Genomic DNA, 25872 nt, shown 5'->3' on the forward strand with positions numbered 1-25872 from the left:
ACAGCCGTAGTACATTTATGTGAATGGATACATCATCTGAACAGAAAAACAACGTGAACACGAGCAGTTTTTGGATTAGGTTGAATGATAAGTAGATTGTATAAAACTGCACACATCTGCAAACAAGGATCTGTATAACTGCAAATAGCTTTAAATTATGCAGAGAACAATTTTATACAAAAATCGATGTAACAAAACACTAACAATTCCGATGTAAAAAAAATGGATATATAGAGCTCTCTATTAACTGCTATCTACGGAAAATGATATGGAACAGCAGTTGTAATTGTACTTCGATTGCTATATATTTAAATGTGTGTTTACGTTCTATTGTGCTTCGGTTAAGTAAACCACTTCTTCCCTCTTTTATAATTTCCCGTCCATAGCACAAGTAATTGAGAGACGCCCGCCTGTGCGTTATCGTTCATTTCTCTGTGTAATGTGTGTAATGTAATAATCGTTTGTGTTATATACATATTAACTCTAATGTAAAATCGAATGGAAGACTTGTGGTATTTTGCATGAAGGGGATTATTCAAAAAACAATTCATGTACATATATTACAATGTATATTAACAATGAACGTGGAAGATTTTATTATTTTCGATACTGCCAGTTGTATTACTCGAGCGTACACCATATTTTCAATTCTGTGTTCATAAATTTTAGTTCAAAAAGTTCTACCGAAAAGTGATCATGAGTATAAAAAAAACCACCCCTTGCATCATATACGTGTGCGAATACATTATATATTAATCACACTTTCATGCAATGCCATTCGTATAATTGAATGTATACATTTATCGATCATGGCACTCACGTAACACATCTCGTCGTTTAAAAAAGTAGATTACACTTACACATATTTAAAACAAAAGAAACTTATACAATTTTACTTTATTCGTAGTTTTAAGTTGTAAATACTGACCTTTTTCATCGCGTGATTTTTATTATACATATAATGTATGTGAGCGTGAATGTGAAAAAAAATTCAAGAATATGATTGTGAAAATGTAACTGGAAATCTAGTTAATGCTTTTGTACAAAGAGCTGCTCATAGCACGATTGACTATTTGTTTACCAAAAGAGCATGTTTTACAATATTATAGGATATAAATGAGACGATAAAAAAATTAATTGATTTATACTGCGTTTTAATTTTAAAATTTTAATCCATGCATACAAACGATTGTAATTTCTTTCAATTTATACACAAGTTCATAAACTATAGATAAATTGCGACGGTTATTCGTAATTCTAATGTAAAAACGAAAAAACTTAATCAGACTTGTGAGAAATTCTTTTGTATAAAAAGGCTTGTGATTTCAAATTACATGTGCAAAAAGTGTATATTCAATGAGGTTGAATAAATAAAAACTTGGTGAAATTGTTAAAAATGTTACAGCATAAAAATTAAATTTTGTTTTAAATTTATATTGAAGAGTAATATTTTCATTCAAGTTTCTTTCTGCATTTTTTTATAATTTCAAGTACAAATCACGGCAAAAAATCACACGTTTTATTACAGCTCATGACCTGTGATAAAAATACGAGAATCAATTATGCTCGAAAATTGAAAAGAAACAGGTTTTTTAAGAGAGAAAAGAAGATTATGTTCGTTATCATAAGTAGAAGAAAAATCGAGAAATTAATTAAACGAAGACAGAAAAAAAACAATATATATTAATGACTAATTTATAAAAAAGCACCTTTAATGCTTGTATCGCTGCAATTACGGACTTGCATGTTGTACACAGCCCTGTACATTTTTATATGTAATAATAAACATGAAGCAGAAAAATTGATGAAAATAAAAGAGAAAAAAAACAAATAAACAAATTTACTCGTTTTCTCGGTATGCCGGCGCGATAATGACATACGCTGGCATTGAGATACGGGTTTGAAATTCGAAATAAACTAGCGTTCTCTATTCATTTCACTACCTCTTCGTAACAAATAAAATATATAAGCGACTACACGCTGTCTCTTCGCAATTTATTCTTCGAGCCTCTGCGCGTTGTACATAATTTACTTTCACGCTGATGCTCACTTTTTTCTGATAAGTTAACAACGAAGAGTAGTAGCAGTAGCAGTACGTGCGTCGTGGCACCACTCGTAGTCGCAAAATTTTTACAGTAATCATCGTAGCAGAAAAAAAATCATAAAAACTACCTGTACACTTGGAGCTATCTCTAGCGAAACGCGCATCGTTATAAAATATATTTACTGCTCGCGTACACGCAGAAGCGCATAACGTATAAAAAAATTTTCACTTATTTATGCGCGTTGGTACATAAAAAAGAAATAATAATGATAATTATCACGCATTGACCTAAGTAATCAAGCGAGCGTAAAAAAAAACGAAGAAGTAATAATAATAATAATAATAATAATAATAATAATAATAATGATGCATCATAACATCCGCGCGCGTCAGACTCGACTGTTGCCGATCGACGCGTTGTCCAAATCCCTCTTGATCTTCTCGAGCTCCTTCATGTCGCTCACGGACGCCTCGCACTTGTAAACGACGAGCGAGTGATAGAAGTGCACGGCGAAGGCGATGAACACGACGAGCACGGGTATGACGATGACCGTGCTCGCGGTGGCCGCGGTGAACGAGTAGTCCCAGAACTTGACCCAGCACAGTATGGCGACCTCGACGAGAAAGAGAAACAGCCCGAGGACCGTGGAGAAGGCCCAGGCGAGCTCGATGAAGCCGCGCATACGCTCGTGCGGCGACTCGTTGACGAGTCGCGACACCTGCAGCTTGGAGATGGCCTCGACGTTGGGCAGCAGATAGGTGCTGATCATGAGGGCGAATATGTGCACGCTCACGAGGACGGTGGTGCAGACGGCGAACATGACGAAGAGCCACTCGGGCACGGCGGTGGGCTCGTTGATCTGCAGCTCGACCATCGCGACCTGTAATATTATAATATACATTGTAAAATAAAATAAGTACATATATGGCACTCGAAGCAGATTCAAGTGCGAGGGACAGTTGATAAAATCGGACATCCGTCGACGACGTTCGTATAATAGGTGCACATTTTTTTGCGCGCGCGACAAGGATTATCTAATAACGCAATTGACGCGCTGTGACGAAATCTAACGTAAAATTTTTCATTTTATTTTTTCTTCAGCTGTAGCTCGTACATATATTCGCGTAGTAGGCATGAATACAACGTGATAGGATATTGCACTTTCATGCTTCGCGTGTCGCGCGTGTGCTCGTGTGTTCGGCTTTAACGTATTCGAGTCTACGCGATAGCAGCGCAACGTCGCGTCCGCATTGCATATGCATAATCCGTGCGCGCGCGCGTGTGTGTATGTTTGTACGTGTGTCCAGATGATGCATACATTATTTACGTAATTCGGGAGGTAGACGCGCGGGCGCGCGCGACATTATCGTCATAATATGCTCGAAACCGCGGATTTTTCGTTCGCGAGTCGCGTGCTGCTGCTTGTAATGAGACGACGACGGCAATTTCGAGCTCTCTGCGTACGACTGTTTCGGTCCCTTACCATGGCGAAGCCGCTGAGCAGCTCGGACGTCGTGGCCGTGGCTTTGAGCTTGGCCCGGCACATGTGCAGCCTCCTCCAGGACAGGCTCTCGGGTCCGTCCTGCTCGTGCAGCGGTATCATCATCTGCTGCTGCTGTTGCTGGCCGGACGCGTTGTTGCTTCCGCAACAGCAGCAGCAGCCGCCGCACGAGGAATACGACCCACCGCCGGCTGGATTATTACCGCCAGCACCACCGCCAAGACCGCCATTGAGATTCACGAAGGACGGTATCGGATGGATCCTCATCATGTCGATGCTCGTGTGGCGATTGTTGCTGTAATTGTTGCCGAGCAGCAGGTGCGAGGTGCTCGCGGGCAGCAGGCCGCCGTTGGCCAGGCGAGGCCTGATCGACGCCGCCGACAGGACCATCTCGCTCTGGCTCGTCGACAGGCTGAGACCGCTCGTGGGCGAGCCGCTCGAGCCCGTGTGAAGCTGCTGCTGCTGTTGATTCGGATGATGATAGTAGGAATTTTGATGGTGCTGCTGCTGTTGATGGCTGAGATCGGCTACGCTGGCGCGCGTCAGTTGTTGCGACAAGGATAGCGGCCTCGTGCGATGCTGCTGTTGCAATAAAAAAAAAAAAAAAAACACATGTAAACGCGATGCGGATATGACAACGAGACATCGATCGATATTATACTCGTACACGAGTGTTTATGCAAACAACGGGAGAAAGAGAAATTTTTCATGAATGAACGAGTTATTGTATTTTTAATCGCTGATCGCGAGCCCCCGGCGCCGCGCGCGATTCTCGCGTATATATAAACAAAGACACGCACGCACTAATGCACGCATCGAGCGCGCGCGCGCGTTTATTTATAACATGCAAATATCGCGCCGCAAATCATACTCTCGCAAAAATTCTCTCAAGGCTTCTTCGCGAGATGGGCTTTTTCCACTTATTTCTGGGTGCATTGTTATTAAACTTTTATGATAAATGTCATTGACGATCCTTCGAGCGTTCGGTTATTCTTTCGATGTATGTATACCGATCGTCGAGATCGGCCGAAGGTTTATTTCGTATAAACGGAATTTATGTACCGATTTAACGACGCGAAACTAGTATTTAAAAGAGTTTGTAAAAAAATTACAGGAAAAAAAAAAGAAACAACTACATAGTGAGACTTAATCGATAGTTTTTAGCACCTTGTGCATCGATAATTGCGAGCGAGACCAGTGCTAATTGCTCGCTCGACTTGCAAATGAATTTTTCGACGTCGAATTGGCTAAATATTAGGATTAATCGATACAAGATCTCGCAAGTTCAAAGACAGAGATTAATCGACAATCAAAGACGAACGGGGAAAAAACTCTACACAAAGTTTTATAATTCATGAAAGAGATGCCGTACTGCGAATTCTATCACGAGAAGCCAAAGAATGAAAGAGAAAGAAAAAGAAAACAGACTGACAAAGGGAAAAAAGTCAAGAGGTGTAATTGAGCTGTGCCTCACGTGATAAGCAGCGGCTGCTGTTGCGGCCAATCTCCAGTGCGAGCCATCCGATTGCGTACCCTTGTTGATGGATCTCGCCTTACTGGCGTTTTGATTATTTTGAAGCTTGTGCAGATGCTGCTGCTGATGCTGTTGCTGATCGTTCGTCGTCGTAGTCGTCTTGATCGTAGCCGTCTCAACGTCCAACGCCTCTTTGCTTTTGGCGAGATTATTATTGTTATTCTGATGCGCCGCTTCCGTGCTCGTCGGCGCGTTATTATTATTGCTCGTCATTTTGTCAATTTGAATAGCGCAGACGGCAGCATAGCGGCGACGAAGCCCGCATTAAAAAAAATTTTGCACGAAACACAAACAACGGTGTCACGAATCTCGTCCACTTGCGACCAATTGATACACAGTACCAAATTTTATAATCACACACGCGCGCGTACGCGACTCTTTTTTTTTCTTCTTTGATTCTCAATGCAGAAAGCCGACCTTCGAATCGTACACACGGCACCGCACGCACTCCAGTCGATAATAACAGGTGGTAAACGGCAAGACGCACTATCGATAATAAATCTTGACCGCGATGCGCGCACACGTGCAGCAGCAGGCGCTACACTACACGCTCGGCACTCGCTATCGATTTCTAAAAAAATTATATATCTCGTACAATTTTACGGGTTTAACGTAAAATATTACGCATTATATCGATCGCTGTGCTCAATCGTCTCGTCGCAATAATAAACAAAACGATAATACAGCTTATTGCTGCTGCTCACTGCTCTTGCATATTGAAATTCGTCGAATTCTTGCTCGCAACGAAGTCGACGTCGATGATAATGATTTCCCGACAACGAAGTCGATGAGTTCATCTCGTTGAGATTTTTCACTGTTATTACTGCCACTGCTCATTTTATTCCATACGCAAACACGCGCGCACTTGTTTACTGCATACATAAGATTCGGTGCGCGCAAGCAACCATCGATTGATTATGCACGACGCGCGATGCGCGTTGACCGGTAGCAGCTCGGCGCGGTCGCGTATACGAGCTTATAGGCTTACTCATTGACTCACGAATTTAGCCGTGGCATTTTAAGTGGCGCATAATACGCCACGACAACATAAACAACAACGACGACGACGACGACGACGACGAGGCATGTGCGTGGGCGCTTTTTTCGACGGGCACAATTTCACTCGCGAGCTTTTCTCAAGTACGTATATAACGGGAATTCTTTTGGGCTGCTCTCCGATCTCGCGCGCTTTTTTGGCCGGAGAGATTGATAAATAACAATACGCTACTGCACGCTTGCGACACGTATACGTACGTACGTCGTCGAAAGTCGCAGGATGACTGGAGCCACGAATCGCGCGCAACGCGCAAGCACACACATCTGTGCGACGACGAGAGAGAGAGAGAGAGTGAGCTCCAAGCACTGCATGCACCGCCACCGCTGCCGCTGCAACTGTTGCTGCTGCTGCTCGATCGCGGTACATACTACCGATATGTACGTTGGAAAAAAAAGCGCTAGAAACTCGTATTTCCCGCTGCGTATATATATATACTTATATGCATACACGTACACGTACACACTTATTACTTCTAGATCGCGTGCAGATCGGTATGTGTTATACATGTGTCGGTGCACAGGTTTGTGGCTGCTGTTGCTGCTGGAGCTAGAGTAGTCGCATCGTGTCGCGCGCAAACGCACACACACACACACACAAACACAAACACACGATTCGTGAAACGTAATGAGTTATGAGCGCATCGTGCATGGCACGACACACCGTGCGGCGGCTGCAGCGGCAGCTTCTTTATTATTATATTCACGCGCCAATCGCCTATTTGACAGTCGAGAGCAAATATTATCTTAATTATGTTTCGATGGGCACACGAATATAGAGCCGCGCGAGCGAGAGAGAGAGATAGATATTTTTATCGAGAAGCTTTTTTAGAGCTCTATAGATGATAAAAACAATGTGGTTTTGGTTGAAAAAAGATTACTATCGTGTAGAACTTACTGTCGCATTATTTTCACTGAAAATAATATGGACTTGCGAGTGAGAGAGATAGATATTTTTCGCGAAGCTTTTTTAAAGCTCTAGATAATAAGAAGATTGTGATTTTTGAGAAAAAGAATTACTATCGCGTTGATCATAGTGTCGCATTATTTTCATTGAAGACGAATATAGCAACGCGAGCGAGAGAGATACATATTTTTCGAGAAGCTTTCTTAGAGCTCCGAATGATAAAAACAATGTGAAAAAAAATTACTATCGTGGATCGTTCTGTCACGATATTTTCATTCAAGAAAAGTCAACAAAGCGCCGAGCGAGCCGTAGTAATGAAAAAGCTACGCGCCGCCATTACCTAACGATTTTTCTAGCGAAAATGCAAAAGTAAAGAAAAAAAATAAAAATCATCGAAACGATCGCGATGCCGCAACCTTATCCTCATCCATTATTCATCCTCGCGGTTGTACAAATATTTTTCCTGCACGGCGCGCACAAGAGTTTCTTCTCTATTGTGGTAAAAATAATATCGATTTTGCGCGGCATTCTTCGTCGTCGCCTTCGAAAAAGACAATCCGTTGCAACTGCAGCGGCGGCGCGGTGGCACGTGATCGACGCCGCGACGATATTTGCGTATCGAGTGCGAAAAAACCCCGGAGGCGACGAGAGAGAGAGAGAGAGAGAGAGACCGGTGAGCCTGTCATTTTTCCTGGACCACGCGCAAACCGTTTATTTATCGTCCGAGTTCGGGCGTAGCCTCGTCGAAATAAATGCGACATACATTATTATAATCGCATTATCACAACGATCGGAGGCTTTCAGCTGTGGAAGGACGACAATTAACAATCACCGCGAGAGTATATTTTCGTAGCCACGGTAAATCATAAGTTTGAACAATGAGAGTCGCTTATACCGTCCGCATAAATTGAAAGAAATGAAAAATGAGCGAACTCGACAACGTCTGTTACAGAAGTTTTTTCAGCGAAGGCATTAAAGCAAACAAAAACGCCTGACAGTTTACGAGAAGAGCATTATGCATTTTAATGTCAAAGCACATCTCGCGAGAGCTTATGACTCAAAGCTGCGCACTGCAATGAAGCACTGCAACAAAATCAAAAAGTATTCTCGAAATCGATTCTTCATCGATGATATATCGCACGTCGTAAATACATCGAGAACAATCATTTTGCTGCTGAAAAGTTAGAGCTTCACCCTCGCACGTACGTGCAACGCGTCGAAAGAAAAATCAGTACAAGTAACTCAATGATTTTCTAAGCGCGCATAATATAATCATCGTTGCAAACAAATAAATCCGGAACAGAAGAATATACGTTCTATACAGCATTCAAGGAAGCGGATTTGCACGTGCGCGCGAGCGAGCGAGCGCGCGCGCGTCGAAAGAAGAAAAAAAATTAGAGATTTATGGCTTATAGCTATACCCATCCTGCGCGTATGTGTACGAGCTTAGCGCGAAGAGCCGGAGTTTATAATAAGTCGAGATTTTCTTCTCGTTATATACAGAGAGCAGTGATCGGGATCGGAGTATACATATAAAGCACAGCAGAGAGTGAATGATGGGGATTTTATCGCTATTAGCACACCGAGGCATTCGCGCTTAGTCATCTTCAGGCATGTTTATAAATATAATATACATTTTTCTCTTTTTCTTCTTTTTTTCTGTAATGTAAACACAGACCAAAGGGGATGGAATTGTTTTCAAGCGGATGTGCTTAATGCGCGAGTCTCTTTTCTCTTGCACGCTCGCGTGCATAACGACGACCACGACGACGCGTATATAAAAGCACTAAAAACCGAGCGCGAGTCGCAATTAGTAACGATAAATCTTTAGTTTGAAAAATTGTTCTCGAAACGACGGCATTAATATACTATATACGTATACAATTCGTCGCCCGAAAGGTGACACAACGGATTCGCGCGTAGCTATACGCGCACAATTTTATAACGCTGCATGCATTTGGCGTTCGCGCGATCTCGCGAAGCAAATATTTGTCTCGTATCATCAAATTACACACATAGACGCATACTACGCGTTGCCGCAGGTAACACCAAGAGGAGATTTAGTTTTTATAACTCTTTTCCGTTATCTGCTCGATGCTTTTCAGCAGCAGAGGCGGCAGCGGCGGCGGCGGCGACTCTTTTTATGATCTATCTATGGCGCATACACACACGATCTGCTACACATTAATTGCGCAACCGCGTGTACACATACACGTTCATACATATCTATGATTACTCTTCGCTCGTGCGAGAACAGTACGTACGTGAATTATCTCTGTTATGAGAGTGTATGACACTAATTTTGATGAAGTGTCGCATTGTTCGTCGTCGTCGCCGCCGCCACCGCTGCCGCAAACGCGACCGCGCGCGAGTCTACCAAAATGATATTTATTTATTTTTCTCCTCGTGTATTATGCGATGCTCATCGAATTGTTATATACCGCTCGTGCTCGCGAGTCGCACATAGCTCCTAATCTCGACAAGAGATCTTCAGCTCGTATCCAATATATACATTGTAATTTTTTTAAAAACGGGAAAAATAATTATTATAAATTGTGCGCCTATTAGGTCGCGCGTTGTCGTCGCCAAAGTCGTTTTTGTTATTAGCGTAATATTTCGAGGAAAATCAGGTGCGCGTCGGTCTATTATCGCTCTCGGAGATGTTTATAATTACACTCCTAGTCAACATGACATTTATGATTTGATATACTATATACGCGACTATTCACGTGTATGCGCGATTGATCATTCATTAGCGCAATCACAAGAATCGGATAGTTTATTGAGAGTCTTGACCTGTAACTTCGATGATGTTTTGAGTTATTACGATGCATGTTTTGATCGAAACCGATGATTCTGAAACGATATACGAATGAGAATATATAGTTGAACGACAATAACAACAAAAAAAGTAGAAAAACGTTAGAATGGTAGTAATTTTGTGTCGCAAACGATAATTAAAAAGAAAAAAATTACGCAGATCAAAGCTCTCATTACATGCCTCGTAGAGTTTATAAGCAATTTAATAAGCAAGTTGACTTTATAAACAAATAATTATCGTGTAAAAAAAATTGCCGATTCTAAAAGGGGTGCTGCGCGCGGTGCGCTAGTTTTACAGTTAAATAAGCACTCGCTAAAAAATAATACTTCGTCGAAAAGAGCATTAGTTTTCGTTGTCGCGCGAACGAAATATTAGAAAAATGCGCACGTACTCGTTCGGCATATTGAGCGCCAATGGAACTTGGCGGCCCCGTTCTTGGGACAGCCGATGGATTATCACGCTTTACAGCTTCTACACCATTATCCAGATGATCGTGTACTATTTGTTTATGATTTCGGAAATTTTGGACATCGTTTGGGTGGCGGAAAACGTCCAACAGATTTCGGAAAACATGGTCCAGCTGGTCAATATCGTCAACGTGTCGCAAAAGATCCTGACTATGATCTTCAGGCGCAAGAGAATCCTTGATTTCATGGACCTGTTCGAGGACGAGATTTGCGCGCCTTCGACGCCCCTAGAAGAGGCCATACAGAAGAAAACCGACGATCAGTCCTGGTAAAGTAAAAAGCAATCAATCGTCCAGATCGTATTAAAAAAATCCTCACTTCTATACTTGAACTATGTACAAAATCAGCGCAAATTCGAGACGATTGTTCTGCCTCTACACGACCTCGGTGGTAATGGTCGTTTACATGCCGTTCTTTATAAACCCGGTGGAGGCCCGTGTGCTGGCCTACCGCGGCTGGAGGCCCTACGTCATCGACACGAACTGGAAGTACTATCTGAGCTATCTGCACCAGAGCTGGGCCGTGACGATCGCCGCGACGACCAACGGCGCCATCGAGACCCTCATGATGGGCTTCATGGCGATGATATGCGCCCAGTTCGAGATGATCGAGGAGCGCTTCAAGCGACTGCCCGACGCGCTGAACGAGTTCCGGGCCGAGGGCGCCGACGAGGAGCAGCTACGGCTGCGCGAGAAGCGGCTCATCGTCAAGCTGGTGAAGAATCATTTGCGCCTTTACGAGTGAGCTGCGAGCGAGCGCGCGTCAACGTGTTGTCGGCGGAAACTCAATTCTTGATTTTTTCCGGTTTTTTTTTCTTCACGTCGATTCGCAGACTGACCCAATTATTCAACGACATCTTCTTCTTCATCATTCTGTCGCAGTTCATCGCGAGCATATTTGTTCTGTGCGTGACGACCTTAAGTTTGGCCCTGACCAAGAACTTCAAAGATTTCCTCACCATTTTTTTGTACATTCTCTGCATGCTCTTGCAAATATTCATCTACACCTGGTACGGAAATGAAATCACTATAAGGGTATGTTTCATTTATCATATTAAATGGTTATACATTACGTTATTGCGTTTCATTTTTTTTGTTACTCAATTTGCAGAACAGCGATTTGGGCAATAAGATTTTTCTCATTGATTGGAGATCGCTGACACCTCAGGGGCATAAATTTCTTCTGATGATAGCCCTGCGCACAACCAAACCCATTGTTTTGAGCGCTGGACACGTGATTACCCTTTCGAATTTGGCATTCACCAGTGTTCGTGGTTTTTATGATCGATAATATTGTTCCTATGACTGTCCTGAAAAGATCGAAGTATGATTAATGCGTGTTTTTTATTTCAGATTTGTAAATCGTCTTACTCCGTGTACAACGTACTCACGGTGTAAATAATTTTCAACAAAAGTTTACGTTAAAAATCTTTATTCGTGAACTTTTTTTTAGACTTTTTAGACTTATAAATAATTGTAAAAGAGTATGTAGTATATGTTTGAAACTAAAACATTTTAATTTATCAATCATTTACTAGTTACATATTACAATTAAGTACACTATCTAGTCGAGTTTTGAAGATCAAAATTCTCTGACTATTTTCAATAATTCATCATTGGGCCCATTTACGCATTCATTTTAATGCATCAGCTTACTTCCAATTTTAAGATAAAAGAAAAATCATGAATTAATGAACACCTTCTTTTTTTATCATGCGCTCGTGCACTGTAGAATCATTTTTTAATTTCCCAATTTTTTGTAATAGTTTATCATTGATAAAAAAAATGTTCATTGTTCATTCGTTAAATATAAAATAATTACAATGACTTACTTTTGCTTCGTTTACATTGAATAACTTTGCAATTTCATAACATGAAATTATAAAGCTAATACAGCGAAGATGGAGAGCGGTGCAAGATTCGTTGTTTACGTCGTGCGTCGCGTGCATGACCTCCGTGTTTGTCCGGCAAGGTGTTTTGCGCTGTACGTTACGTAGTGCGGGACTGAGCTACGAAGCTGGTCGAGCATAGGTTCGTAAGTATACTCCTTGTTTAGAAGGCAGTTTTCCAAAATACAGCGAGCAGAGCAGAGCAGTCTTCGCCAGTCTTTTCGTACACGATTGATGAGTTATCTAAAGTTATCACAAAATTCCATGTAAGAAAAATGGATTCCAGTGGTTTATTTAATTGTGCTATCAGGTAACTTTTATTTTATAATAATTAAAGGATAATAATATTACATCAAAATACTTGGGCTAATTTGGGGTTATTTCAGAGTGAAAGAGGAGCCTAGCGATGCGGCCGCGCTTAATGAAAATGATTCTGGAACGATGGACGAGAAACCCGATCTGAAAAACTTTCAACCCTTAGCATTTCCACCAGAAAATTTAGTAAGTGTTAATAATTGAATGTAACTGGTATTTTAGTTGTATTTTTATGCAAATTTTCACATTCATTGATTATTTTGACAGACCTTTCATAAATGTGACAAAAATTATGAACGTGAACTTGAAGACAATATGAAAATAGTTTTTGAATGTGAAGATGTAAAGCCCAAAATGAATTCATCAGCAATTAAGAAAATTGAAGATTATTCTTTAAGTCATGTAAAAGATGTCGATGGTTGCAAAACTCAAAACATAGTTAAAATAGAAACTTCAAAGGAATTGAAAAAGGAATTTTTTGGTGACGCTGTAGAAGAATCCAATGTGAATTTCGGGTGTGAATTGGTTGAACAAGAGAAAAAAAGAAAAATTACAAATAAATTAAATAACGACCATAGAGTCAAAGTACATACGCGTACGGTACATAATGGTACAACCCACTCATCTAATATTTGCAAAAATACATTCTCACGCAAGGGGTATCTCAAAAGCCACATCGAAGTGACGCACAATGGTGTCCCGCATACATGCCGAATATGCGCGAGGACATTCACGAAAAAACACACACTTCGAATCCATATTGATGGGATGCACAATGGTATCAGATATAAATGTGACACTTGTGAAAAATTGTTTTCACAAAAAGCTCTTCTCAAAAGGCATGTAGATACGGTACACAATGGTATCAGATATACCTGTGATATTTGTGAAAAGTCATTTTCCCAAAAATATTATCTCAAAATACACATCGAGATCCACATGGACGCGATGCACAATGGTATTAACTACGCGTGTGAAATATATGGAAAGACGTTTAAATGTAAGGGTCATTTAAACAAGCATGATCAATCGGCGCATCGAGGTATCGTTCACTCGTGTGATACATGCGGGAAGACGTTTACAAAAAAGAGCTATTTAAAAAGGCACGTGAAATCATCGCATTATGGCGTCAAACACACATGCGATAAATGCGGCAACTCATTTACCGCAAAAAGTAGTCTCAAAACGCACACAGATGTGGTACACAATGGCGTCACACATACATGTGATATGTGCGGAAAGATTTTCAAACGAACGGGTAATCTGAAACTTCACATCATCAAGGTTCATGTGATACGTGCGACAAAAAATATGAACGTGAAAGCTACCTGAAATTCCACATAGGTGTGGTGCATCACTCATGAGTGATCATCCTTGCAAGAATTTAAACTTGATAAACTTATGAAATTCCATAAAAATGTTCCAAAAATTAATTTAAATATTTTCATTTACAACAAATATTATAAGTTTCTTTAATATTATCTTATTAATATTAATAGTATAAAGTTAATCAACCTTTAGGTTTATGTCAATTTAATTGTAATATTTGTAACTTTCCACGCTCTTTACACGCCTAAAATTCTGCAAACTTTATGTATGGGAACTTGGTCGCTTCAAAACGTTTTACTTCATAGCGTAAATCTATGTTATGTTCTCCCTTTTTTTAAAAAAACATTTCAAGGATCATCTTTAAAATATTAATAAATTATTTTGTCTGCTCTACGATTAATCTTCTATTTTCCTATACGTTGATACACCAACCTTTCTTTCAATATAATATGTAAATTATCAGTAACTAAAATATAATTTACCCTTTTGTCGCACGAGAATCGTCGTTTCATTCTATAATACGCAAGATGACACTAGTAATTATTCGTCATCCATAAAATCGATCATTCTGCAAACATGTCATTATAAAATACGTCCGAACACTCGAAACAATAAGTTGTCATTGGAAAAGTAGAATACCGTTGGAATAATATACTAATTCTCATTTTCACGAAAATCATGAAACTCTTGGGATCGTCGTTTTTAATACTCGAAATCCTCGGATTTTGGAGGCCGAATCGATGGCGATCGAGAGTCGCGACGAACATCTACAGCGTCTACACGATCGTCATGGTCGGTATGGTTTGCATGTTCGCCGTGTCGGAGATGCTTCTCATAATGACCATCGACGACGTGAGAACTCTCACGATGAATCTGTTCATGGCGCTGTCGATCGTGAACGGCGTCTTCAAACTCGCCAACATACTGTCGCGCAGGACTGGCATACTGAAGCTGATGGATCGACTCGTGCGCGAGCCGCTGGCTCAAACGAACGAGAACGAGGCCGCGATTCAACGGGACCACGACGCAAAAGCGAAGTAAGCCACTGCATGATACGATCAAATTTTTCATTCGAGTGAGCCAAGAAAGACGACGAAACGAATTTCTTCTTGTCGCAGATCGAACACGCACTTGTATCTGCTCATGGTTCAATCTAGCGTGACGATGATAACGCTGCAGTCTCTCGTCGTCGACCTGCCCCGGCGCAGTCTGCCCTTTCCGGCCTGGCATCCGTACAATTATTCCGGCTCCGCGAACGTCTACGCGCTGACTTACGCCCACCAGCTGCTGGCCAACTGCGCCACGGCGCTGCTGCACGTGGCCAACGACACCCTCGTAATGGGTCTGATGATACAGATTTGCTCTCAATTCGAGATTCTCAAGTGTCGCCTCGGAGCGATCGCCGTCAACGATAGCGGCGGCGATTACGAATCATTGAAGTCCGCCGTGGTTCACCATAACTCGATATTGAAGTACGATACGTATACATGCGTCGATGCTGTCGATTAATGATGAATTTATTTGGTTTCTCAGGTTTGCCGAAGACGTGGGCGATGTCTTTTCGATCTCGTTATCTGCCGAATTTTTCATATCGGTGATGGTAATTTGCTCGAGCGTTTATCTGTTGTCAGGCATGTCCCTCTTCAGTCCAGATTTTATATCGCTGCTCTTGTACTTGAGCTGTATACTCGTTCAGATATTCGTTTACTGCTGGTACGGAAATTCTGTGTCTCTGAAAGTAAGGAGAACAAAAAACTTGATTAAAACAAATACGATTTTCAAATAATGATTTCAATTCGTATTTCTTTGAAATCGTTAGAGTTTAGAGATAACCGACGCCGTATTTGCCATGGATTGGACTAAGCTAGATACGAAAATACAGAAGAGCCTTCAGTTGATTCAATTGAGATCGCAGAAGCCGTTGGAATTAAAAACCACTCGCATTTTCACTTTGTCGACCGTTTCGTTCGCAAAGGTATATTTCATCTCGATCACAGACGCGCGATACACGACATTATGAGAAAGTTCCGCAACGTTCGATTACGAAATTCCGAATCGATACATAAACATATATATTTTTTTTTTATTTGCAGATATTAAAAGCCGCTTATTCGGCATACAATTTCATGCAGTAATACCCGCAGCACGACGTTATTGAGATTACGTCCTCTTATCGTGTTTATAATATTATTTAACTCTTACGAAATCGATGTATAGCGACGACACAAAGTATTACTCAACGATTGCACTGGTTAATATTTTTTTTCTCGATAAATTGACGGATTTATTGATTCGTTCGTTCGAGCACTGAGATTCCGTCGAGTATGTTTTTATCGTTGAATAAACAGTTTTTATCCAGCAGATCGTTTTAGCGAGAAAATTTCGTTCTTTATTCTGAATCGACGCAAAGAGTTATGACTTTGCGAAACCTCATTTTGCCAAGTGGACGTATGCAGACGTAATGAGGGTAGTTTCGCCATTAATGCACTTTAATTGTCAGCGGGGCTATTATTCTTTTCACCCTCCACTTATTCAGTTATCTTTAATTAGGTAATAACTCTCCGCTCGAATAGATCCCTATTACGAATACATTTTAAAACTCGCGAAAAATATTACAATGTAGAACAAGTAAGTACAAAGAGAAGTTTTTGCTCTCGCGAAGTAATAAAACACCTCTATCATACACGCAAAATGCTCCCCATACCCTTTGGCATCTTGACCGTGTGCGGATTTTGGCGGCCCGTCTCGCTGAAATCTCCGCTGGCCAAGACGGCCTACGATCTGTACTCGGGCCTCATGTTCGTGCTGATCTGGTCGTTCACGCTCAGCCACCTGATCGACATCGCGATCACCGCCGAGAGTTTCGAGAGCTTGACGGGCAGCTGCTTCATGCTCCTGTCGATGCTCAACGTGTGCTGCAAAATGACCAACATCCTGTACTTTCGCGGCGACATTCTGGATCTGTTGGCCATACTGGCGGCCGATCGTTGCAAGGCTCGGGACGATCGAGAGCTCGAGTTACAGGAAAAATTTCACTCGAGAGCCAAGTACGTACTAAGTAACAAAATGATCGCGACAAAAATTTTGATTGAAATTTTATCGATTGTCAAATGCTTTTATTTACGTCGATTTCGATCGTATCGAGACGATTTTTATAGTTTTCTTGGAAATTTTATTATAGTTCAAAGCCATACATGGTGCAAAATTCTTGAACTGTCTCATCGACACCGTCGAAGCGGCGTTATTTAGCGAAATCGCTCAATTTTTAACTCACCAAAAAAAAGACACTAAATTTTCCAAGAAAAATTTTAAGATATTGCCTTAGCAAAAAACAGAGTTCTCTACGATTTTTTTAAATTTATTATAGTCGAAAAAGTACTTTGTGATGGTAAATGTTTGATTTGCATAAACGAATGACTGTGCAGCCCAGGTACACGTTTAAAAAATCGATTTTTTTTTCAATAATTTTTAGTGTCGGGCTCAAATACTAGTAGTAACCTCGATATTGACCCAAACCATACGAAAACTCGTCTCGATACGATCAAAATTGTCGAAAATAAAAGCATTCGAAAATCGACAAAATTTCAACGAAAATTTTTTATCGCGATAATTGTATCCCGGAGTGCATGATCATTAAATATTTTTCGTCACGAGAATCGATCGCGCGCACGTTATATATAGATTCGTCGCGCTGTGCTACGGCGGCCTGACCGAGACCACCTGCACGCTGATAACTCTGCGCACGTTCTTCGGCGCGGCCAGCCGAGCGCTGCCCTTCAAGGCCTGGATGCCGTACGACGCCGGGGCCAGCCTGGCCGGCTACTGGCTCACCTTCGCCCACCAGACGGTGGCGCACTGCGGCGCGGCCAATCTGCAGATCGCCAACGAGACCCTCGTCTGCGGACTGATGATACAGGCCTGCTCGCAGCTGGAGCTGCTCAAGCTGCGCCTGGCGAGTCTCGGGGCCCGCGAGTCGGATGAAAGAGACGGCGGCGGCGGTGGCGATGGCGCGTCGTCATCGAGACGCCTGATCGTCGAGACTTTCGAGCATCATCGAAAAATAACCGAGTAGTAGTAGTAGTAGTAGTCGTATCGATACGAAAAATAAAAAACCAAAAATTTCGAATAACCATAGTAATGTCGCAGGTTCTGCCGCAAGCTCAACCGAACGTTCAACGTCACGCTGTTCGTGCAGTTCGCCATAAGCTCGCTCGTGCTGTGCTCCTCGGTCTATCTGCTGTCGAAAATGCGAATGGGTAGCGTGCAGTTCATGTCGCTGTCGCTCTACGTGTCCTGCATGCTCTATCAGATCTTTTTGTTCTGCTGGTACGGCAACGAGGTGATGTTGCAGGTATATAATATAGAGTCCATTTTAACGCGCGTGACGCAACGAATTGTTAATAATTATAAATTATATCATCGTCGTCGTCGTCGTCGTCGTCGCGGGCGCGCATCAGAGCATCAGCGTGAGGAACGCCCTGTACCAGGTGAACTGGCCGAAAATGCCGATCGACGAGAGAAAAATGCTGGTTACGTTTATGATGCTCGTGCGCAGGCCGATCGTGTTTACGAGCAGTTTCCTCGTTACGCTGTCCATCGATTCCTACTGCCGAGTAAGTCGTCGTCGCATATTGTAAACGAGAGAGGATTGATTGCTCGCAATCTCGATTAATAGAGGAAGACTGAGATGGAACGAGAGAGAGAGATTATAATTGGTCGGAACGTAATGAATTGTACGTTGCTTGTTCGCAGATTTTGAGAACGTCCTATTCGGTATTCAATCTGCTTCAACAGACTACCTAAGCGTGAGATCTCCGCAGTCGAAGAAGAATAGATATGGTTGCATCTTACGTCGTTTAAAACCCAAAATATGTAATGAAAAAAAGAAAAAAAAAATAATAATAATAATAAAAGATAAATATAAACTACGAGGAAACAGCACGAACTATATAGCAAAGCTGATAAGATATAGACGCAGAGTTTCGTACTGTCTGTTTCCGTAAAAATAGGTATTTCGCGCCGTATGGCACATAATGTATTTTCAACTGGATCAATGCCACCAATAATTCCAAATGAACCAGCCAATTGGAAAACAGCTCGAAGAAAATCGATGCCCCATCGTTCCCTCGTTTCAGATACAACGTATAAAGCGTACCGATATAATTAAATTGAGAAAGGTCCAAAAATTACGCTTCGCCGATTTTCGCCCGACGACGACGACGACGACGCACCGATCGATACACATATTCGATTGGAATTACTGAATAAGTCCGCGGGCGCTCGATTAGTCATAATTGTGAATAAACGCTCTTTAAAAGCGCTTCCGCCTTTCGTTCGTCCGCCCGCCGATTGTCATCCCAAAAATACCCGCGCCCGCCAGTCATGAGCTTATCTCCTCTCTCTCGCGCGAGTGTGCGTTTCCTCTTTTGCGTGCGAACGACGCGCTCGTTCATTTAACTTATTGTACGCGAGAAATAAACAAAGGCAAAACCCATCTTTAAAATGAAAATGAAAATGAATAAAAAAAAACCGATAAATAAAATAACAATACGCCGCCACCCGTCTATATAGAAACGAGAGCAATGCATGCACAGGCCAAGTGGCGCACGGCATTCCGAGGCATCGATGCATTCGAAAATAAACCGACTCGTATAGCGGCGAGCCGATCAATGAGTCCGATCGATAGGAAACGTGCACATTTTTAGACACTGCACGCGATGATGTCGTCCGCGCGCCCCCGCCGTGTCTATAAGGGAAGAAGAACGCAATATGATTCCTGAACGTTACATACATATAATATATGGCTGCACGTCACGAAACGCGCCACCTACACACGAAGACAGAGAAAGAGAGGCGACGTTTTTATCCAGACATGCAGCAGCGGCGTGCAGACTTTGGGGCTTTTTTATGCATGCGCATTTATAGGCGCGTGCAACCGTCGAAACAATAGGTGTAAGCATACTTCGAGAGCATCGCGGAGAAGAGAGTTTCACACTTTCCAAAAGTCTGCTCTGCTGCCTTTTGTCTTCTATAGTAGCGCCTCGTGCGCTGGCAGCCCGCATGAGCAGCAGCAGCTGCAAACATCGCGCGCCGCGTCGTTGACGCAACGTCATTCGTACACGGTATATATACTGGCTCGGCTGGAGCGAAATAACAATCATCATAATTCTCGCATCGAAAGCGCAACTATATACGGATAAGGCCTGGCGCAGCACTAGTCGTAGTCGATCGCGCATCGAGCGCGGACGGTATATATATTATTATATCGTTGGCAGAGCCTGGCGTAAATGTGAGGCTATCTATACTATTTATACGTAAAAGAAGAGAAAAAAACGCACACTTTCTCGCGTGTTACGCGACAGTTCCTAGCCCTTGTTTATAACGTGCTTGTGTGTGACGTGTGTGTATACGAGAGAGAGACAGACTGCAGTGACCAAAAAAGAAAACGAGTTGGGTGAACGCGGTCTCGTGTGTATATCGAGGAGAAGAGGCGCTTCGTTTTATTTTTTTTGCTTCCTTTTGTCCAAATAAGTAAGTTCACGAGAGGTCAATAATATTTTCTAAAGGCATGTTAAAAGGCAACGCTTTCGAGCGTTTGTATATCGAACGCTCGAAAACGAAAATTGCACGATGCTGCACAGTGGTGGTGGTGGTGGTGTTACATGGAGAGTAGTAGCATATAGCGTGTGTGCACCGCGTGCATGTGTAATAAGCATGTGTGTGTTCTCTATCTTTTATACCTATATATAGCGCATTCGCTTTACGGAATTATCGATTGCTCTCATAACCTTAAAGGTGCGGCCCCTTCTATTGTACCCCCGCACATTGCAATTGCACAGTAGGTAGTATAGGCGAAACGAACAATCGTTCGTTTTTCCGCACGCCATTCTTTCGACGACGTGCGTTTGTTATCGTAACGCGATTAATTTTCTCTCGTCTATTTTTTTTTCTTCGAAAAGCGGAGCATCGCGTTCAGGTGTCTAGTCTGTCTGTCTCTGTCTATACCTATCTATCTATCTCTATTCTGCTTTAACTGCATTGCTGTATTTATCGCATCCTCTGTTATACGTCTAATGCATGCATAATAATGTAAAGTGCACGCGAAATTGTGTGTGCATATCGATGAGTAAGTTGTATGTATAATAATGTATACCACGCGACGTTTTTGTGTGTAAGTGTCTGTGTGCACACAACGAGCCTTTAAAGGTCAAGCGCGGAGTTGTTCCGACACACGGCACACAGCGTGTGATAAGGTGCGATAAGCGAGCCTTGTGTGTGTCTACGCTACTGCTGCTGTGTTATATACAAAGGCGTTCGATATAAAAAAAAAGGTGCACACGCGAGCTGCTGTGCACTCGCCGCATTTTAATATCTCTATATATACGCTAAATGCAATACGCTTACGGCTCGCGCGATTATTAATTCTGCAAAATAACAACAACTCGAAGAGAGGAAGCGATACATAGGTATATAGGTGCAGAACAGGTGTGCATAACGCGAGCTCGCGCGAGCAGATGTAGTGTATAAAAAAAAAAAAAAAAAAAAACTAAAACCGCCTTCGTAAACTAGAGGCTTCGATCATGTAACATACTTGAGACTTTGATTATGTGTCTTTGAAAAGAGCGAGAAAGAGAAACACAATGCCCCGCGAGCGAGCGAGCTCGCGCGGATAACTGATTCATTCAATAATTTGCCTGCGTAATGCACGGCGCTCGATGAAAATTTTGTGACGCGCAAAATCGCTGTGTCCCCGCGCGCATTCGTGTGGTATCGCGTATTTTTTTCTCCTCTCGTACGCAGGTAAAAAAAATTCGAGATAATTATTTCTCAATTGAAATTCCGTAGTTATTTAGGCGTGAATTCTAGAAGTTGATTTCATTAAATTGATAAGATTATCTTTATGTTTAATTGATTTGCATTCAGGCATGGCTTTATTATGTGCGAGGATGTGAGTCATGCCTGAACTGTCCATCTGCATGTCTTTAAAAGTACTTCTATTTATAACGTCGCTTTGTAACGTCAGCTGACAGCTTTGACTTTTGAATCGTAATTCATAATTGGCAATAAATTTTGTTTCAGAATACAGTTTGAAAGATGCCTGAAAGTGGAGCAGTTTATCAACCCACAACTGTAGGATATTCTTATGATACGAGAGATGGCGGTCTTGGAATCAGAAGAAGCTTTTCCAGGATCATGGCAAGGCACAAGTTTAGCACAAGGAGTTGGCTGGAATGGGTGTTGTTCACAGTAGCTCTGGCAGCTTTTACAGCTGGACTCACCATGATGCTTGTAAATGTATTTCACAGTGGAGAGGAAGTGCCACAGAAGGTATGGAGAATTGTCTTTCAATTGATGAATATCTACTGTTTTTATTTTAATTAATTTTATATTAGGTTGATGATGAAACACCAAAAGATTCGGAAACAGCAGTAAAAGAACGTCATGAGAATGAAGGCAGAGCATCGATTGCAGCTGGTGCTTCAATGATGGTTCTAGGTATTGGCTTGGGAATACTTTGGGGCTACATGCGTTTCTTTAGGCATGGTAAATTACCTAGAGGAGGAATGACAGGCAACAGTGGTCAGGTATGTTTAACTCTAGATTTTCATGACTTACTAAAAAACCATCATTAATTGCAATTCATAAACTAATACCATTTCTCATGAATCATCACTGATCATAACAAATTAAATCCAAGTATGGAAACTTTAAGTCATGAAAAATCATCCGCTTTCAATGCAATATACGTAACTGCAAGCATTATTTGAAATTTGATTTCGTATTGCTTTTTTTAATTTAAAAACTCACGCATGCTTTATCCACGCCAAATTTTCCTATCTACATTTTAAGTTGTCACCAAATTTATTTTATTTATTTTGTTTTGAAAAACGCGTTGTTGCTATTGTAACCTACCTAAGATGTTGGGCGGGTTAAATCCATCAACTGACTTGCTGGTGGGTTCCACTTCGCAGTACGGGCCAGTACTAACTGAGCTGCCAAGCCAAATGAAAGCGTCAAAGATCGACGAGGTCTCAACTGCCCTGCCAATGTCCGATCAAGAGGAAGAGACCCATACATTAATGGACGACGTTCAGCTGCAACCAGCAGGAGGACCAAGCACCATTGCGGGTCAAATACCAGGCTGAGTAAGGGCTGACGCCAAGGTCAATCTCTTTTTGCCTCTGTTTTCGACATTGACCGATAGGCCCTACAGCTGATAGTCCGATTGGGGCGCGTCGAGTGGATTTGTTCGACTCGACGACGATTATATGTACGATTATACATAATGACGATACCCAAGGCCACCACCGCAACACATTAATACATTTGCGCTGCAAGTAAAAATTATATTTTAGAGAACGATATTTTCAAAAAGAATTTTCATATAATAATTTATTTATTTTAACACCGAATGAATTTCGTCTGGAATGATGAATATAATTTCATCACAGATAAGAGTGCCAAGTTTGTAAATTGTGAAAAAAAGATTGAATGGGAAATGCGCATGCAATAAGCAATTTATTGTTTTAAAAAATCAAGAACGCCTATTGTTTGCTTATGCTCAAAAATATAACATTATGAATTTGCAACTATCCCACCTTACATTATAGATATTGTCAAATATTGCATTAAGTAAAACAGGGCCGTAGTCATCTAAGTTGCAGAGAAATTATTATTGTTTAACAATTTTAACCAAGTGTACAGAAAATATGATCAAATGATCAACTATTTTTAAGAGAGAAATGTGCATTTTTTTTTTAATAAAATACTTAGATTTTTTATTATTTTGATAAATTTAACAATTACTTTGTGAAAAATACAATTTTTTACTTTCAATTTTTTTGGGAAGGTTATTGTTTAGCCTGTTGTATATAAAAATGATTTATCTATATCCTAATTAGTCAACAAAAACTTTTTTAATTATATTATTGATATATCTTACACAGATATCTTAAAGTAAAAATTGATTTATATTATAATGTATCATCTTTGATACTATCGTATAACACGAGAAAAATTACGTCCTGTACTCGTTAAATAAAAAATATATAATCACGATTAAGTAGAATAACTTTATTTTGATGTATCTAAATTTTTTTATACTTATTAGCATGTAAAAATTTGTCTATTCAAATATAAATAAACAATGAATTTACGTATTATATTTACTAGGGAATAAACGAAAGATATATTTCTATAGTTGCATACCTTGTAATGTATAGATCTCAAGTATTCTGCAAGTGCGAAAAAATTTAGATTTAAGATTTTTTAATTTAGTATACACTTGCATCTTGCATATGCAATTAAATTTAGGAGATTCAAAATATATATTTTAGATTTTGAATAAACATAATTAATAATCGTAAATGTTATAAATAAAAAAAATTATAAAAATTAAGCTTTTTCTAATTATCTTGAGCACTACAAATTGACAAAGGAACCTTTTAATGATCTTAAAAATTATGTCATCAAAAAGTATTTAAAAGAATTTAAGAACACCCAAGTTATAAAACCATTGACAAATGCATAAACTTAGCAAGATTCACTGGTAAGCGCAAGTTGATAAACAATAATTTTGTACTAATATAAAATGAATTAGGGTAACGAAGTACATGGTAATGAATAACATGATTTGAGCTATATCCAGCTGAGACAATCAAGATCTTTGGGTGTGCAAGAAAGTCAGTGTAAGCATTGTTGATTGCAAGTACTCTTATGTGAACAGTTTTCCACTAGTTCACTAATATTAAACATTTTCTTAATTCACAATTAGTAGGAACTTTTTTCAAAGATAATATCAATACATTGAAAATAAATAAATTTTCAATTGAATATTCAAAAGTACAATAAAGTTAAAGAAATATGCAATACACCAATTGTTAAACATTAGAGCACTGCAAGATTTATAAAAAAAATTACTTTTTCTCAACCGTAGGAAAATAGAAAATCGTCATTGCAAGCTTTTAAAAGCCATAGGTAATTAATGCAATACCAAAATAATGCAAATTATGGTAAAACTCATTTTCAAGTACCTAATGAGTTTTGAATGAGAAATATTTATTTTATTTATGCACGGACTTTAAATTTGTAAGTGATAATATAAAAATTATATTAAATGTTTTTAAACATTCTAATATAAGTAATATTGCATCGATTATCAAAGTTCAATCAGCATAAAAGCATAACTGAGAAAATCTTTTTTACAAATCCAGCTCATTTCAAAAGCACAAAAAACCCAAAAGAATAATTTGAAATGAATGAAGATTTGAAGAAACGATAAAATCGACGATGAGTCTTGATAAAAAATTGGAGTAAATTGAAACATTTCAAATAACAACGAAGCTTAAGTATCTTTTCTTGCTTCAATTTATCTAAATAATTTCATTAATCATCGAACGTATGTATTGAACGAAATGATAACACTATTTCAATCCGAGTCCGTACTTATATACCTCAATAATGATCGTATGATTTTTCACTCCGTCCATTTTTGTAAGCTATTGCACTGCGATAGCCAATAAAAAAGATTCTACGCACGTCCCGATGTCTATAAGGTATTTATATTTTGATATTTGGCAGGGATTTCGTTTTCTACCCGTATAAGATTTGAAACGATTGTGAGATTTTGCTTACTTTATGTAAAAGTAATTATCATACGTAAAATAAATGACTGAACTCTGACGAAAAAGTGATTTTTATTTGACTACAATTTACCTCTTCATAAGGCTATTATTATTTTATAAATACCTTTCAATATTTCTTGGCTCATTCAATGAAGATTACTAAAGAACCCAAAACTTCAAAATTCAAATTAAAAACTTATGGATTAACAATCAACGCGCACAACTGCCACAATCATTATAATATTTACCAACTACAGTTCCAATCTCAACAAATTACAAAATTCAAAATAAGTCGCATAAAAACCGTTGGCGCGAAACGAAGTTCTATCTGTGCACGCACAGGGCCATCAAAAAACATAAGAAGGTAGTCCAACCGTTGGCGAGTTAA

The 25872-nt window shown here is 40.3% G+C and overlaps 4 protein-coding genes across 9 annotated transcripts; 3 read left to right on the forward strand and 1 right to left on the reverse strand.

Annotated features, from left to right (window-relative positions):
- Positions 1-2004: 2004 nt before the first annotated feature.
- On the reverse strand, positions 2005-6447 carry LOC106656708 (calcium release-activated calcium channel protein 1-like). Of its 3 annotated transcripts, none has more exons than XM_014377826.2 (3): positions 5021-6447; positions 3529-4125; positions 2005-2925 (listed from the first exon to the last, which is right to left on the reverse strand). In XM_014377826.2, exons 1-3 carry the CDS (start codon positions 5291-5293, stop codon positions 2434-2436), a joined length of 1362 nt encoding a protein of 453 aa, XP_014233312.1. In that variant the 5' UTR covers positions 5294-6447; the 3' UTR covers positions 2005-2433. The 3 variants fall into 3 exon arrangements, with proteins under 3 accessions (XP_014233312.1, XP_014233303.1, XP_014233322.1); XM_014377817.2 differs by having other exon boundaries at positions 3529-4128; XM_014377836.2 differs by lacking the exon at positions 5021-6447 and adding an exon at positions 4979-5000.
- Positions 6448-10299: 3852 nt separating this feature from the next.
- On the forward strand, positions 10300-18715 carry LOC106653650. Its single transcript, XM_023462862.1, has 16 exons — positions 10300-10596; positions 10676-11068; positions 11161-11362; positions 11439-11615; positions 11681-11721; positions 12603-12717; positions 12799-13048; positions 14477-14897; positions 14979-15332; positions 15394-15598; positions 15680-15835; positions 16630-16907; positions 17515-17928; positions 18007-18237; positions 18320-18473; positions 18613-18715. Exons 1-16 carry the CDS (start codon positions 10349-10351, stop codon positions 18661-18663), a joined length of 3690 nt encoding a protein of 1229 aa, XP_023318630.1. The 5' UTR covers positions 10300-10348; the 3' UTR covers positions 18664-18715.
- Positions 12350-14254, forward strand: LOC106654117 (zinc finger protein OZF-like). The gene is made up of 3 exons (XM_014373832.2): positions 12350-12526; positions 12603-12717; positions 12799-14254. Exons 1-3 carry the CDS (start codon positions 12492-12494, stop codon positions 13861-13863), a joined length of 1215 nt encoding a protein of 404 aa, XP_014229318.1. The 5' UTR covers positions 12350-12491; the 3' UTR covers positions 13864-14254.
- Positions 18716-20046: 1331 nt separating the features above from the next.
- Positions 20047-25549, forward strand: LOC106654431. 4 transcript variants are annotated; one of them, XM_014374315.2, is made up of 4 exons: positions 20047-20391; positions 21940-22188; positions 22254-22445; positions 22833-25549. In XM_014374315.2, the coding sequence occupies exons 2-4, from the start codon at positions 21955-21957 to the stop codon at positions 23004-23006; spliced, it is 600 nt and encodes a 199-aa protein (XP_014229801.1). In that variant the 5' UTR covers positions 20047-20391; positions 21940-21954; the 3' UTR covers positions 23007-25549. The 4 variants fall into 4 exon arrangements, with proteins under 4 accessions (XP_014229801.1, XP_014229773.1, XP_014229791.1 ...); XM_014374287.2 differs by having other exon boundaries at positions 20052-20391; positions 22779-25549; XM_014374305.2 differs by lacking the exon at positions 20047-20391 and adding an exon at positions 20772-20986 and having other exon boundaries at positions 22779-25549.
- Positions 25550-25872: the final 323 nt, after the last annotated feature.

Source organism: Trichogramma pretiosum, unplaced genomic scaffold (assembly GCF_000599845.2).
Source record: "Trichogramma pretiosum strain Unisexual culture from Peru unplaced genomic scaffold, Tpre_2.0 scaffold1, whole genome shotgun sequence".
NCBI classification, from domain to species: domain Eukaryota; kingdom Metazoa; phylum Arthropoda; class Insecta; order Hymenoptera; family Trichogrammatidae; genus Trichogramma; species Trichogramma pretiosum.